At 40.1% G+C, this 15,200-nt stretch overlaps 1 protein-coding gene across 10 annotated transcripts in view; it reads left to right on the plus strand.

Moving 5' to 3' along the window:
• The first annotated feature begins 478 nt into the window (after positions 1-478).
• The window catches only part of FAM13C (family with sequence similarity 13 member C), a 57,436-nt gene continuing 42,714 nt past the window's right edge, over positions 479-15,200 (plus strand). For 6 of the 10 annotated variants that reach the window (XM_074874386.1, XM_074874388.1, XM_074874392.1 and 3 more), the window contains exons 1-3: positions 1,333-1,454; positions 6,338-6,394; positions 8,127-8,325. In XM_074874386.1, coding sequence (XP_074730487.1) covers positions 1,393-1,454; positions 6,338-6,394; positions 8,127-8,325 — 318 coding nt within the window. In that variant the 5' untranslated portion in view covers positions 1,333-1,392. Of the gene's footprint in view, positions 616-1,318; positions 1,455-5,491; positions 5,560-6,337; positions 6,395-8,126; positions 8,326-15,200 lie in introns of those variants that run through there. The other 4 variants (XM_074874394.1, XM_074874395.1, XM_074874387.1 and 1 more) reach the window with 4 other exon arrangements.

Genomic DNA, 15,200 nt, shown 5'->3' on the forward strand with positions numbered 1-15,200 from the left:
TAGAAGTGTGTCTTTTGTTCAGGTGCTCTCCTGCAAATAGAAAAACAATGAAGAAATTTGTATTTGTATGGTCAAACCCAAGAAACTGGAAACAGGAGGAGAAAAAATTTGAAATTTTAGGTCTAAGGCAAGATTTAAATGCTAACCATTAAATTTAGCTTTTCTGTTCACCCTTCTCTCACAAAACCTGCTACTCTGTAGGGCAGAAGTCCCTATAGACTGGCTGTGATATTTTGGTCCCCAGGTAATTTGTGCCATTATATAAACGGACATATATATATACACACACAAATATGGGAAAGAAAAGAACAAAATAGTGTGTGCAAGCAGGTAGGAAGGCTAGGAAAAGGTGAAGATAAGATACACAGCGCTGTTGGTGGAAGAAGGGAAATTGTCACGGCTGTGACTCCTGGCTGCTGCTGCTGCCTGGGAAATGTGTGTCAACACCGAGCAGCGGCACAAGCTGCTGCAGGGAGGAGGACGCTGCACGTCTCTGCTCTGCTTGGTGCTGTCATCTGCGAGGTGCCATTGTCACAAACAGGAGGGCTCATAAGATGCTGGTGTCTGCACTGCCTTCTCCTCCCCCACCCAAACAGAAAAAAAATCCCCTCTTTGGTATGTAGCAGTGAGATTTTTTTTTTTTTTTCCCCGCTGCTGTAAGATTTCAGGATGATCCAACAGTGTATTTACTAGGTTTGAGAGGTGTTGTTTGAGGGGGAATTCCATTGCTGCCTCAAAACCAGCAGTTTACTGTATCCTGAGTTGACCCTTACTGAATATATTACATCAGATCTGAAACCTTTTGTTGCAGGAGCACAGCAGCCTATTCCTTTCACAGGAACGGTTTAATCTATTGCTTGCTGTTGTCTTAATAACCTTTTGCTACTTGAACTGTCCTTTCTGCAACATTATTTTTTCATAGATTCCCCTGGAGTTTGGCCATGAGCTGGGTGTGTAAGAGACCACTAAACAAGAAGAAAAATCCTCTAGAGATCTTAGCTGAGCAACCCTATTTAAGTAATAAAAACAACTGTGTTTGATGAGCCAATTACATAGAGCAACCTTTTAAAGGACAGAATGCCAAATGCTTGTTTGTAAACCTAAGCCTTTATTAGCAGCACTGTTAGAGTTATAAAAGAATTATGATCCCTTTCTGAGCCTCACAGACTACCTGCATCCCTATATTAATTCAAAGCGCTGCTGGATGGGCTTTGTGTGTTGTAGGACTAATCCCTATGGTTCCTTGATTATGAGCATGTGCAGAGCAGCCGAAGGTACAGTCGTACATGTAGAGCTAACACACAGAGACTTGCTTTGCAATGCCATGTTTGTGCATGTGTTCCTACAACTGAGAAGGAGACAGGGAGCCTGCCTGCCTTGCTGACTTATCTGATGTTTTCTTGTTTCTGTTTCAGCATTCAGGATAATTCCTTCAACACGACAGCTTTAGCAGAGTAAGTGAACACTTTAAAGATGTCCTTATTTTTAAATAAGAATGATGAGTTTAGTTACTGTAGCAAATAATTGTAAATAGTATGTATGAAGTCCCAGGCTATCTGTCATATATTTTGATTCAGTTTTCTGTAATCTAAGTATTATTGACTGTATGGGAAGGATTGCATGAAACAGCTGCCTTCACATGTTCTCTGACCATTTAGCATTTACCTTTCTGGGAGAATATATGCTTGATGCACATCACACATGTTTAAATATATGATTTTTCAGTGTAGGATAAATCTCCTGTGAAAATATTGCTCATTTCTGGTACTGATGATCTGGACAAACACAAGCATGTCAGTTTTCTAAGAACACATGGTCTGTACTTCCTGCAAGTATTATTAGAAAAAAAAATAATTTGCAAATATTTTGGAAAAAATAACTATACATTATTTAGACAAGCCAAGTACCAAATATGTCATTTCTTTGTAATCAATTCCATAAACTCATTAGAAGGCTTTTCATATATATCATGATCATAAGGAGATATATATATATGTTGACTTTTGCTGTTGTTTTACAGAGACAACAGAACAGCATAAGGGAGAACATTAGAAAGTTAGAAAGGCAAAGGCTTTAGGAACTATTACAATTGAAATGGTCTTTGTTTTATTTCAGTCTAAATCACCGAAATTTTGGTGTTCTCTATTATTTTGCATGCTTTTGATTGTTTCGAAAAGCTTCTAGGGAAGATTCTTCAGCAGTAATGTGCCCAGCAGTTTCTCAGGAAGGAAATTATTTATAGATTTGTTTGTGTATTAGGTGAGTTTTACACTGCTAATACGCTCATAATTTAAAAAGCCCTAGCTGGACAGTGAGCTGTTTGCCTAAGTGTTGTGGGGACAGGATACATTATGAAAGCAGGCCAAGCTGTAATTGGCTGAGCCATCCATAAGTGTTGTCAGAGTCACTACAGGAAAAGTAACATTTCATAGGGATCCAAATAATTTCCCTCTCTTATATTGCTTTGCTTTATTTGCTTACATTGCCTTGCTTTATTTAATTTTTATTTAACATTTTATCTTAGTCATGCTTTTTGTGTGATTGTGGCAGATATGGCAAGATTTAATAGAAAGTAATAAAAATCATTAAGTATTTTTTTATTACTTTCCTGTGTTCCTATTAGTTAAGTGAGAAATTGTGGTCTGTAAAATTCTGGAATGCTCCCCCTTCACAGAAGAATAACCAGATTAGATAGTACATTTTTCATATTTTTTTCTTCTCTCTTCTCTGTCCCCAAATACATCCATAGTTTCCAGTAGAGATTCCCCTGGAGCAGCCCCTCTCCCTGCCTTACCCTTAAGGTTTCTTGGGACCTGAAGGTGATGACTTTCTCTGTGGTGCTTCATGTGACCAGTAAGACAAAGGCCAGGATGGCACAAAGGCTGACTGCGTGGTGCCAGTGCTGCCCCTGGGGACAGGGAGAGGGGTGAAGGCGGTGCTGTGCTGTGCCCAGCTGAGAGGCATGGCATGGCAGAGCTGGGGCTGGGCCAGGCATTGCCTGAAGGGTGAATCTCCCTCATTTAAGCTGTTGTTGGTTCTGTTTCAGGGGCTTTAAGTTTTAATCTTACCTTTCCAAACATAGAAGTAAAAACATGCTTGTACAAAACAAAGCAAGTGAACAATGACATCTGAAAAGCATTGTCCAAATGAACAACCTTGGTTTCCAGAGTTGACTTCCCTAAATCCTGTTTAGAGCTTCCCCCCAAAGCCTTTTTTGAGAACTGCTGAGGATACACAATTCTTACTGATTTCAGCACTAGTAGTTTGTGCTGGCCATATCTGAAAATAGGTTACTTTTATTTAGCAGAATAAAGAGAGAGCTTGCCATGCAACTTTAGACATCCTCATCTGACAATTTCTGTCTTTATTTGCAGCAAAGGCAAAATCAGGGTTTCCGGAATGATACAAAATCAGTGATACAATAATTTCAGGAACATTTCTCCAGACAAGACAAGTGCCTGGGGTTGCTAAGCTTTCAGCAAGCCATGCGTGCAGCCTAGTTTAGAATTTGGTCATGTGAACATCTTAAAGGTCAAGTCAGCAAAAAGGAGCAGTTTGCAAGTTGTACTGAAATGGCTCCTATGGAAAGGTGAAAATGGAAGAAAGTTAAAAAAGCTAATCCCATTTAACCAGAGATCCTTGGAAGAAAAATAAAGAGGCAGTACTCTGACCTGACTGTGGCCCATGCCGTAAGTTCAGTAATGGAGGTACTTACTTTTAAGAGACATATCCATCAGTCAGTAGTTAGATTGGGCACTGAAAGCAAAGGATTCACATCACTGGTTTGCTCAAAAGACATAATTTCTGCCCAAAGTAAGCTTCAACCCATATTAATTTATGACTTGAAGCTGTTCTGGCACATTCTCTGATGTTTTAGGAATGAGTGAGATGCTGCTGCAGCTTTTGGGTTGGTGGGAACTCTTTCTACTGTGTGGCCACAAGCTATCACAAAACTCACCAAACTCTTGAATATCCCTCTATCTGTTACCTATAGCTAAAGTTGGACAACAAGATTTACAAGTTACTGGTGAGAAGGGAAGAGTGTGTGCATGTCTGTGTTGACCTGTGCAGACAGGTGGCATGAGATGCATTTCTTAAAGAAGCCAAGGTAAAAACACTCTGTGCTTTAATGATGGATATTTGCATTATATCATGAATTTATCTTCTTAGAAGTCCTGCTATGGTCTTGGCCTCAAGCACTGTCTTGTGTGAGTGAGCTTTCTTCATTAATATTTGTTCTTACAAAGAGAAACATTTCTATTAATTTCAGAGCGTGTTGCTTCTGAACTTCATCACAATCTTTTTATTACATGATGGACATAGTCGTCTTTGATTCATTATTGCTTATCTTTCCTACCTACTGCTATCCGGTTATTCAAATACATTTTGTCATGCTAACTTATGTTGTTTTTAAGTTCTGTCTTGTTTTATGACTTTTATCAGTTGCTGGGTGCTAAGTTAGGATCTCTACTTCTCAGGATCACCTTATTAGAGCCAGCTCAGGCAAAGCAGCTGCCAGGGCACTTCCTCAAGTTAAGGAGTATGCACACATAGACTTGGCTGATGGACCTGTGCTCAGTCATCCATCATCCCTCCAGAGTGTTCCCAGTTACCAAAATGGTCTTTCAGGACTGAAGGTTGCCAAGTGTGGTGACTGGTGAGAGGAGGGGCTGAGTGAAGCTGGTAGCAGAACTGCTTCCTCCTCTCCCCTCTTCCTGTGGCACATGCAGGAGGGAGAATTTGTCCCTTTAGAGGGTCCCTGGCCTTTATTGACTGTGGCTTGGCCCATGGTGCACAGCATGCCTGGTGGCATCTTACCCTGCTCTTGTGTCTGTGCTGGGAGCTCTGTCCATCCAACTCTGACCTTGGCACAGTCTCCTCACAGTGTATTTCCTTGCTATGTTTTTCTCCCCCTGAAATTTTTCATCATGTTTTCCATCTAGGTTCCAGGTTCCTTTCATACTGGGCTTCCTCCTTCCCAGTATGTCCTATCCTCACACCTTGCTGGTGTCAGACACCTTGATGAGGTGATTAGTGATAGACCAGAGGGGAAGGTGTGACTGGCATCAAGAGGCAAGGGCAACTAGATTTCTACAGTGAATTTATCAATTTTGTACATCAACCCCTGTCTTCTATCTGTGATCCCACTGTGCCTTGTGGGGAGAACTGCATCCATTGCAGGAATGCTATGTGATTAGGGGAGATCTGCAACTGTAGTCATACATTCCAGTTGCAAGCACCAAATGCTTTTATTCATATGCTGATGTATTCAGGAAGTGTAAACACTTGAGTGTCCCTTTAAATATTTTCTGCTGCAGTCTGGCTTTTGATAAAGATACTAGCAGAAGACTGGTGGGAAAGAGGAATGTATTAAAAACCTTGCCATCAAAGTGCAATGCAGAGCTGTGAATTAATCACTTAACGTGCTCTGTCCTAAGAGGGGCAATTCTTCTGAAAATTTAACAAGTCAGCGGAAGTACAGGCTGTTTCCCTCATAATGAAGAGATTCCTCTGCCAGCAAACTTCAAGTGATCCAGGCCTGCTTAGTGTCTGTGCCCTGTGAGTATGAACAGAGGTTGAGGAGAGGGCCCCGACTTTTCTCCAGAAATAATACCTAGAAGGGATGTTTGCATATTTGTTAGGAGTGTATGCATATATATGTATGTTTATTTGAAGAAAGACTGCTCATAGGCTTTGCAGTTATATCATTACGCAAAGTTCAGCCGTGCTGCACAATATAGTGTTCAACACTGAGTGGTTAGCATATTTATCCAGACTTCTCTTTTGATTAGGCAGCGTTATGACAATTCTGTTGTTTGTAACTTAAGGGATGTAATTGATTTTAGGCATCTTAAAACAGTCTGCTAGTTTACTTTTTAAGACTAATGATCACTTTATAACTTATTTGGGGATTCTTTTTCCTGCTGTACAAAGAATGACTGCTCTACTATAGTTAATATTTTTGTGAGTCTAGGAGAAAAACACCCTTAGCTAATTGTTTCTAATTCTTGTTTTAAATGTGAAGTATACTATAAGCAATTAAAATACAGAATTTCTTGTAATCTTCCTGTAATTTTTATTGTAATATCTGAATTCCTTGTCATCATTATTTCCCTCTGGCTGAAAATGATATACCAAATTTGTGCACTTAACATCTCAAATTTTCTTCTTCCTCTGAGATTTGGACTACCATGGAGCAGCTATGGCATTAAATGACCCCAACTGAGGTGTGAGAAAGAGAAATGCGTTTATACTTTGAGCTGCACTGTCATGTTACTAAAAGATAAATTTCTGCAGCTGGCAGAAAATCAGCAATTATTTTGTATCCATTTTCAAGGTGTGACGGGGATTCAGACTCTGTACATGAAGATCAAGCAGGCAGTTCCAGCCCCAGGTATTCTACTGCAAATTTTGTCTGAAATCCATTGGCAACAAATAAAGCTGTCAGAGTGCTTCTGTTAAACCATTAGAAAAAAGCTTTTCTTCTCAAGGAAATGCAGAATTTCTAGGGTATTACCTGCTAAGGTATTAGTAGTTATAGGAAATGCATATTTGTCTTGTATACTTTTGTGTAAACAGTATTAAGTACTCTTGTTATTATATGAGTAAATATGGTCTTCACATTTCATTTAGATGCAGGTCTGATGCTAATACATTGAATTTTACAGTACAGCAGCTGGTACAAAGTGGTAGTAAGAGGAGTTTTGCAACTGTGCAAGGATATGCTCATTGATGAGTGGCTGTGAAAAAAATCCTTCAAATTGTAATTTAACTGAAGTATTCTTGAGGCATGTGTCTCTCATGGCTGTGTTAGTATACGTTGATTGCTAGACGATGCAACTTAACCTTTCGGAAAGATTTTTAAATCAGATGTTACCTTAAAATTAGCAACACTTCTGCACATTGATGAAATGCCCGTAAGATATAAAGCACCCTACCCTGTAACTATAACAACTGCCTTGGCGCACACTTGCGGATGGCATGGGCAGCAATGGTGTTTAGCTCCATAGGCACCCTGCGAGCATCCATCTGGATGCTGATGGGCCACAGATGGAAAGTGAGTTTGGCAGCTCAGGATCCTTAGGAGAAAATGTTGAGTTAGGAAATTATACTTTCTAAAAAAAAATCTCAGGGGGGTTTAATTCAATAGTGCTTGACTCCCTCAGTTGTGGAAGTTTCACATCAGGAGAGTGGTCGTCTCTCAGCTAACCATTAGGATTTTACCAGCTGAAGCTAACATCTGAAATTTCACCTGCAAACTAAGCAACAGCCAGGGATTTCGGAGCAGTAATGCTGAGCTGCTTATCCTGCCAACTAAGCAGGCAGCCTCTCATTCTGCATTGTGGTAGCTTTCTTAATGGTGCCAGGGAGACGCTCCCAGTGGAAGGCATTAGCCCAGTCTAAGGTTGGATTGACTGGGTGAGGATAAGGCTAGCAAGGTCTTCTTAGGATGGGTTGCACTCTGTAGGCTAGGTGGAGATTGAAAATATCTGTCTCAGATTCAGTACTTACCTGAGCATCCATGAGCAAGTTTCTGTTTAAACCACCAGATGTGCTGTTATACAGGATGACCTTTTCTCCAAACTGGGAGCACATGATACTTGTCCCTTCCACCCAAACACATCTCTGACTGTTCAAACCCTACTTTGTATGCCTACCTCCCTCACTCTGTCCAAAAACCCTCAAAACCAGAGACTGTCAGAAGGGAAGTGTGACTATAAGGAGGCATTATTCTGTGTGACAACATTTTTGTGAGAGTACAACCTAGTGTGAATCATTGAACGGGGAAAGGTCTTCTGCATGAAAAAGACAGTTTCAGATTTTATTTGGGGAATATGAACTATAGGGCTGAAGCCAAAGAGTGCCTCTAAAACTAGTCTTATTTAAATGGCTCCACGGTTGAATGTGTAATAATACGAAGAGTAGTTTAGCTTGTGATTTCACAATAAACAGTATCCTCTCAGACTCACGTTACTAACATATGCAGTGTTTGATGTGTAGACTACTCAACTTGGTAAAATTAAAATGCCATGAATAGCTAAGAACTTGTTGCTGTTCTTCCTTCATAATGTTTTGACAGGTGTCTGCAGTCCTGCCTGATGCATTTCAATTTTATTTTCTTACAGAGATGACGATAACAAAGAAAATTATCCGGACAACGCTGCTGTCTTAGAGGAAAGGCAGCTGCCTTTGCAAGACGCTCAGCAGCACAAGCAGCAAGCTGTAATCGACTATGCTCTAAAGCCTGAAATGGGCAACTTAAAGCTAAGAAAACCTAAGCCCATTGCAAAGCTAGAAAATGGAAAAAGCCATGAGGAAAGTCAGGTAAAGAGCTAAATTTACTGAGGGTAGGTTTATGGCACAGTGTCTGAGCAAACATACCTTTTGAAATGCAAAGTGGGACTCCCTGGTAATCCAGGATGTGACTGAGAGCCCACAAAAATCTACCCCAATTTTCAGGGACCTGGAGTCCTGGAACCCTCCTGTAACAACAGACAGTTTCTTTCAGACAGGGAATTGCAGAGAGGGGTGTGTTGCAACTGCTGTCAGAAGCAAGTGGAGTGCATAGCTGAAGATGTGCAAATATATCTCTTCAGATTTCCTGTGACTCCTTGCACCAAATATAAAAATCTTGGTAGTTGCTGTACTTGATTGGACTCTTTCTGTTTTGTTTATTTGACTGAGGATATCTTGCACTGGTATTTTGGCTGCCAATGGAGAGATTTCGTACTTTCTTTTTATCTCACTTTCTCTTTTTTCTCATCTTTAAATAATAAATCTACTCCAGTGCAGATTCTGTTACCAGTGCTCTTGCCCACAGGCTTCCCAGGTTGAACTGAGGGGAACAGAACTGTAACTTTTCTAAAGGCTATCAAAGAAGATTAGAAATGAAGAAGCTTCTGCTGGTGTCTGTGGAGGTACAATGCTATGTAGACTCCAGAGTTACCACCTCCCAGCAGCTGCTGGAAGTGCCTGTTCTCCCCCGGTGCTTCCCATGTGCACTCATGTGCAGTGTAAGGGGTGGAGCTCTGGTGCAGGTCCCCTCAGCTAGAAATATTCTCATAACCAAGATAGTTGATGTTAACGTTGGTAGATTGTCAGCCTGCAGTAGGCACAAGGCCTGACATCTGTAAATACAGATGTCTGTATTTACATCTTTTTTTTGATGTATAATGTATTTGGCTATATTCTGTCTCTCCTCCCTTCCCGTTTGTGGATAGAAATTTGCAGAGCACTTTCTGAAGTGCTTTGAACCCATCACAGACCAGGAATTCTTTTGCTTCATTTTTTCAAGTTTAGAATGGGAATTCATCACCTTGGATGGCATGACTTACCTTCTAAGTGAGGAATATAATTTTGAATCCCAGAAGAAAAAGCAAAAGCATATGGCATCCCAATGGTATTAGCACAGTCTCTTTCAGAATATCAATGTCAACTTTTGCCCTAATCTTTTTGCATGTTTTTCTGGAGTTCATCCCTGAGATGAATTAATAATTGCTGATTTTTTGCAACCGTATTGTGTTACTAGGTAATATTATTTAGGCTGCAGGGAGATGAGGTGTGCATGTTATCAGCAGATAAGAAAAATAATAGGAAATATTTCTCTATGAAAAACAAGTGGAGGTGTTATCAGGAAAAGGATAAGAGGATAAGTCCTGATACACAAGGGAGTGTATCAGGAAAAGGAGACATGAAGAAGTCATAAACAGGGCAAGATCTGTCTCATAGCTGCATTTTCAACTACTTCCAAGTCTCCCGTCTGCCCGCTCCCTGTGTATGCCATGCCTGCATCTCTCACCCAATGAGAGCTAACACAGCACACATTTGCTGCTTTATGGTATTTTACGTGGCCTGAAGTGGTTAACTGAAAATGTTGATATATGTTCATGGGAAATTTTTTGAGCATATAATTAGACTGCCAAAAAATGCCAGTGCAGCTTAGATATGCAGCCTCTGGAAGGAAAAGCAGTGTCAGGCAGATAATTTTCACGTGACTCAAGGGCTTGAATTAGGAAAGACAAAAGTGGTCCTGGGCCCCCACACTACCCATTGCTCCCATCTCTGGCATACTGGAAGAGGTAAGATGTGTAGGCACCATTTTATCTCACCTTTGATTTGATGGGAACACTTGAGGGATGAAAGCTAGTGTAGAGCTTTAAGTGTAATAAAGTGTAATATACAACATAAACACAAAGCAAACATTCCTCCATAACAGAAACTCCACTCATTCATAGATGGAATTGTATCCTAGTACTGAGAAAGACTTTTTGATGGATATCTTATATCTACACTGAGTTCTGTGGTGCTTGCTGTAGAGGAAAACATTTGCCTCTTGGAACAGTTTGCAGAAGGAAGCTGTTTTGGATAAAGCATCTACCAAGCCCTACATTTCATGTAGCTTTCGTTCTCAGTAAGGATGTGCATGCTTCTTGGCCACTAGTGCTTGCCTTGCTGCATCTTCAGCTGCCTCAAGGGCTTTTGTTCTTAAAGAAGCAAGCATCTGGCTACTGGATTTGTTAATGGTGCCTATGAAAAACAAGGCTCTGCTTGCAGAAGAGCTCTGCAAAGGGTTTGTTTCTGGGTGGGGGTTCTCACTGGGATCCTTGGTGGGTTATGACCTCCCAAGCCCTATTGCAGCTGTCTGGGTTAGCAGTCCTAGTTGTGAACTGGTAGCAATTGCTTCTCTCCATTTTGAAGCTGAAAGCAAACTGCTGCTGTGCTGTTTCTAGTAGCTGTTTTTTATATGTATATGGCAGGTGGTTGTTATCTGGAAAAGTGGACCAGACTGATGCTTTGAAACACTGTGCATATACCTTCCTTTTGTGAAACACCTTGGCACCAAGCCACTCTATGAGATAAACAATGTACTTACAAGCAGCTGGTTTTGAGCTGACAAACAGCAATATCTGAGCACATGCATTTATGAAAGAAAAGCATGATGCACTGCACATGGTGATTAAACTGTTCATCCTTGTTTTCCTGAGTTTATGGACAGAGTGCTTTTTCAACAGTCTCCTCGTTTCCCTACCTGACTCTATGTGGCATCAGAAAGAAACGGTGACAATATTGCAGTGATGGTATCTCTTTTAAAGGTGTTGCTCTGATAGGCCAAGGAAATGTTTGCTACTTGCTCCTATGTGTTATAAGCCCGTGAGCTGCTTTCTCAGAAAATTGTCCCTTTAAAATCAGAATAGGCTATTGGGGGATAAATAAGGTTGTCACATGTGTTGGAAGCTTTAAAGTCTGTTTGGATGGGAACCAATTTTGTGTGCATTTCTACTAGTGCGAATCCAGGGGATTTCCATTGTAGAAAGGTCACTGAGAGGGAACAGACCACTGTGTTCAAGTAGAGCAAAGGTGGCCAACTTGGGGATGACGGAAAGAGAGGCAGGCTGCTGGAATGCGATTACACTGCTGTACTCCAGTTACTTGGTTTCATCTTTCCTATGGTTTCATGAGCTTCTTTAGTAATTCTGCAATGTTAATCTACAGAAAAACAAATTAATTGGGATTTATTTGACTTCAAGAGGTGAGGAAGCATATGCTCAGAACATACTCAGGGGTGTCAGTGTGAGAACAGATGGTGAGGAATGGAAAGTCTGCTTTCCTTGCCTAATCCTTTCTCCTGTCACCTTTGATGCACAGTCATGAATATAGATTATTAAATGAGTCATCCTCAAATTCCTTATTGATACTGAGAAATACTTATAAAGTGACACTAAACGTGCTACCTAATAGGTAGAGACAGTGAAAGTTTAGTTTTAAAGTCATATAATCAAGGTAAATGACTATAAAAATGAAATGGTGGCTTGAGAATCAATGCCCTAGAGGTGGGAATGCTGAAAACTGCTGTGTGAAATTTTGTATTTTGAGTATAAATTAAGTGGGAAAATTGCATGGATTTCAAAGAACTTCCAGTAAATTTACATTAAAATTGTGGTTTTAAATGCACAGGCATCAGAAAAACAGATTTGATGTTAACACATTAGCTACAGAAACACACGAACATGTCAAGCAGTCTGCAAGTTCAGTTTTTTGGGAAACTGTTTATGTTTAAGCCATACCTCACATCGTGGGTTAAATCTGTTCAATTCACTGTCCGTTATATGTACTTATTTTCCTGTATGGACTGGCAATTTCAGGAGGGGTAGGAGGCCCTTCTGCTCAGGACTCAGTCCTGGCTATTTTCTGTATTGACACAGCACCATGAGGTATGCCAGAGCTGTGGTCCTAAATGCTGGTACAATATTTGCATGGTGCTTGCATTTGAAGAGAGATGGAAGTGTTTGTGTGTTGGATAAAGCATATGAAGGATGCAAGGCACTTTCTGGAGTTCAAGAGCAGACTAAGCTGCTGCGTAAACACAGCAAAGGTTTCTATGCCTGTACTGTAATTCGGATGCTCTGACATAGATGGGTTATGACATGCTGTGATTTTTTGGGGGGAAATAGGTTTTAAAAAAAATTTAGCTTGTGAAACAGAAGCTTAGTTATTTGAACAAGCGTATCCATGATGGTAATTTTTGGTTGCTTCCAAACCCACGTATTTTTTTGTGTACGAAGTCGATATCATGCAGCACTGAGACTTCTCAGCAATGCCTGAAGATTTCCCTCTTCACAGACTGCTTACCAGATACAGCCTCATTATAGAAGCTTCACTCTCTGCAGTGAAGAAGAAACAAAAATACAATAGAAGACAGCACTATACTGTTAGATGCCTTTGACACATCAGGAATGGATTTCATTGCTCTTAGAAATAGAAGTTCCATCAAGGGTGTTTCCCTAAGGTTACTCTTTAACGCTCCAATGACATAACTTATGAACAACAACAAAGAAAAAAACTTAGAAAAGAACAACCAAAACCCCCCCAAGTCCTCAAACATCATGCCTGCAAGTGAGCACTTATTACCAACATATATTCTTGTCCTCAGCTTTCCCTTTCATCTAGCAGAAAGCATCTTGAATTGCCATGTCCTCTGTGCTGATACTGGAGAGGAGTGTTGTGGAAGAGGTTTCTGCTGAAGCAAATTTACCACTTGAATGCAGGTTTGGTTTTGCAACTTAACTGGACTGACTTTCTTTGATTAACTTAAATAGTACAACACTGAGAGGGCTTAATCCATAAGGTACACTTGCTTAACTTGAAATGCTTGTTTCACTCATTTACATAGCACCCAAAATTTTCTTTTTATGTGTATTAAGAGCTTTTGCAGTCAGCTTCTGAAGCTAAGCACATCTATGTCTAAGTGTTGAGGCTATTGCAAGAACTCTAGACAAGGCCTTGGACTGCTATAAGTCAATGGCTGTTGACTCTTTTGGTATCTTACTGTATCCTGAAACCCCATATTGTCATATGATGGCATAAAAAGCTGGGATTCAAGTCCTGACAAGAAATAGCCACTAATGCTACTACAGTCATAAGAAAGTCATCTCCTGAACTACGGTGTCCTGACCTCTTCCCTCTCTCCCCCTAGTCTGCATCCCTCAGATTGACAAATAATACAAATTCCCAGTTTCAGTTCCAGAGGTTTTTCTGAGATCTCACTTGTAGTCCTCCTACGTGTCTCTGTTATTAAATCTCTTTGAGAAAGAATATTTTCAGTATGCATCACCGTGATGATGCAGAATTCTTTCTTCTAGCTTTGCTGTTGCCCATATAGAAGTTACACTGTTTAGAGAATATAGTGTTATTCTTTCTATTTTCTGTCAGGTCCAATACCTAGCAAAATGTAACCCAGTCCTTACAAGAGATTCTAAGCACGAATGTAGAAAATGCCTGTTTCTATCTGGAGACCAACAAACCACTGAAGATTTCTGGGCAAATAAAATAAGCTGAACTGGTTCAATCCACTTCCACCTTGAACTTTAATAAAAACTGTGTGTTGACCTGTTTAGTCCCCAAGAGCATATGATAATTTTTATATAACTAAGGGAAAATAATGTTAAGATAGTAATGGAAAAACTAGAACAGCTGCAAAAAACTGCTGTCCATTTGTAACCCAAATCATTATCACCATTTTTGGATAAAATATCATTCATTCAATGTTAAACTACATTAGATAGACATGACGAGGGGGGGAGACACCTGTCCTAGAAGGCTCTGAAGGAGAGAAAGGGCAACAAAGGAAAGTAATGCTAATTAGCTGAGTGAGGCTTTCATTCATTTGCCCTGACATCACCAGCGCTTTGTAACATCCAGTCTCTGGTTTGGAAGTCTGTTTTGGAAATGTGCCCCTTGTGGGTAGTCAGTATGGTTGGAAAGCTTGATTAACCTCTGCTGGGTCAGTTCTACTGCAGTGGCTGATACAAAGCAAACTAATTTAATGTTAGCACAGGTCTCTTCAACTGGCAGGGAAGGTACTTTCAGCCCCAGGGCAGGTCTGCACTTCATAAATGCAGTGAGGACATACCCCACGGATGGGTGTGTGTGTTAGAGTTAGCACATGGCTGCTTCTTCCTGAGCAGCTTCATCACGATGGTGACAGCTGCTTCTTTATAGAGATAGATTTCAGCACTCTTTTTATGCTCATCTCATAGACTAAGTAGGAGGAATTAACGTTCACTTATGCAACAAATATCCTATAGTTAAAATGTCATCATGGAGAGGAAGTAAAATGCCAGTGATGAGACTTTTTATTTATTTTTACCAGTTGTTTGGGTTTTTTTAGTCCTTTAGTCCTTCATCATTAATTCTGAGCAGTAGGCATTGAATATTTCTCCTGAGGAGACCATTTGGGCAACTTTCTTAAATTTAAAACTTTTTATAAAGTTGACAATTTTATAAAAGTATAATTCAGTTTTGTTTAAATACAGTTTATCTCTAAACAAGCTTCACTCGTAATCTGTAAAGATAGAGCAGACTGAGAATGAAGTAAAGGCAGCCACTGTTTTTGTAGATGTAGAATGACCTCAGCCCTCCAAGTTCCCATCCAAACAGTCCTATCCAAACTTCCGACTTCCAGGCTTCTAACTAAGCTTTGAAACTGGAGCAAAATCAGACTCATTGCTTTGCCAGTGGAAGTGAACATTATTGTTTTGCAAAACTCATTGTATTTTAATTTTGTAAACTATTAGAATAAAATATTGGATGATAAAGGCTAATAAAGAAGTAGGAAAGAGTCCCACTTTGATGATTACATTTTCAAAGAACTTCATTAAGTTACCCCTTTGAAATGCAAGGGAAATATTATAACCCATTTT

Source organism: Strix uralensis, chromosome 7 (assembly GCF_047716275.1).
Source record: "Strix uralensis isolate ZFMK-TIS-50842 chromosome 7, bStrUra1, whole genome shotgun sequence".
NCBI lineage: Eukaryota > Metazoa > Chordata > Aves > Strigiformes > Strigidae > Strix > Strix uralensis.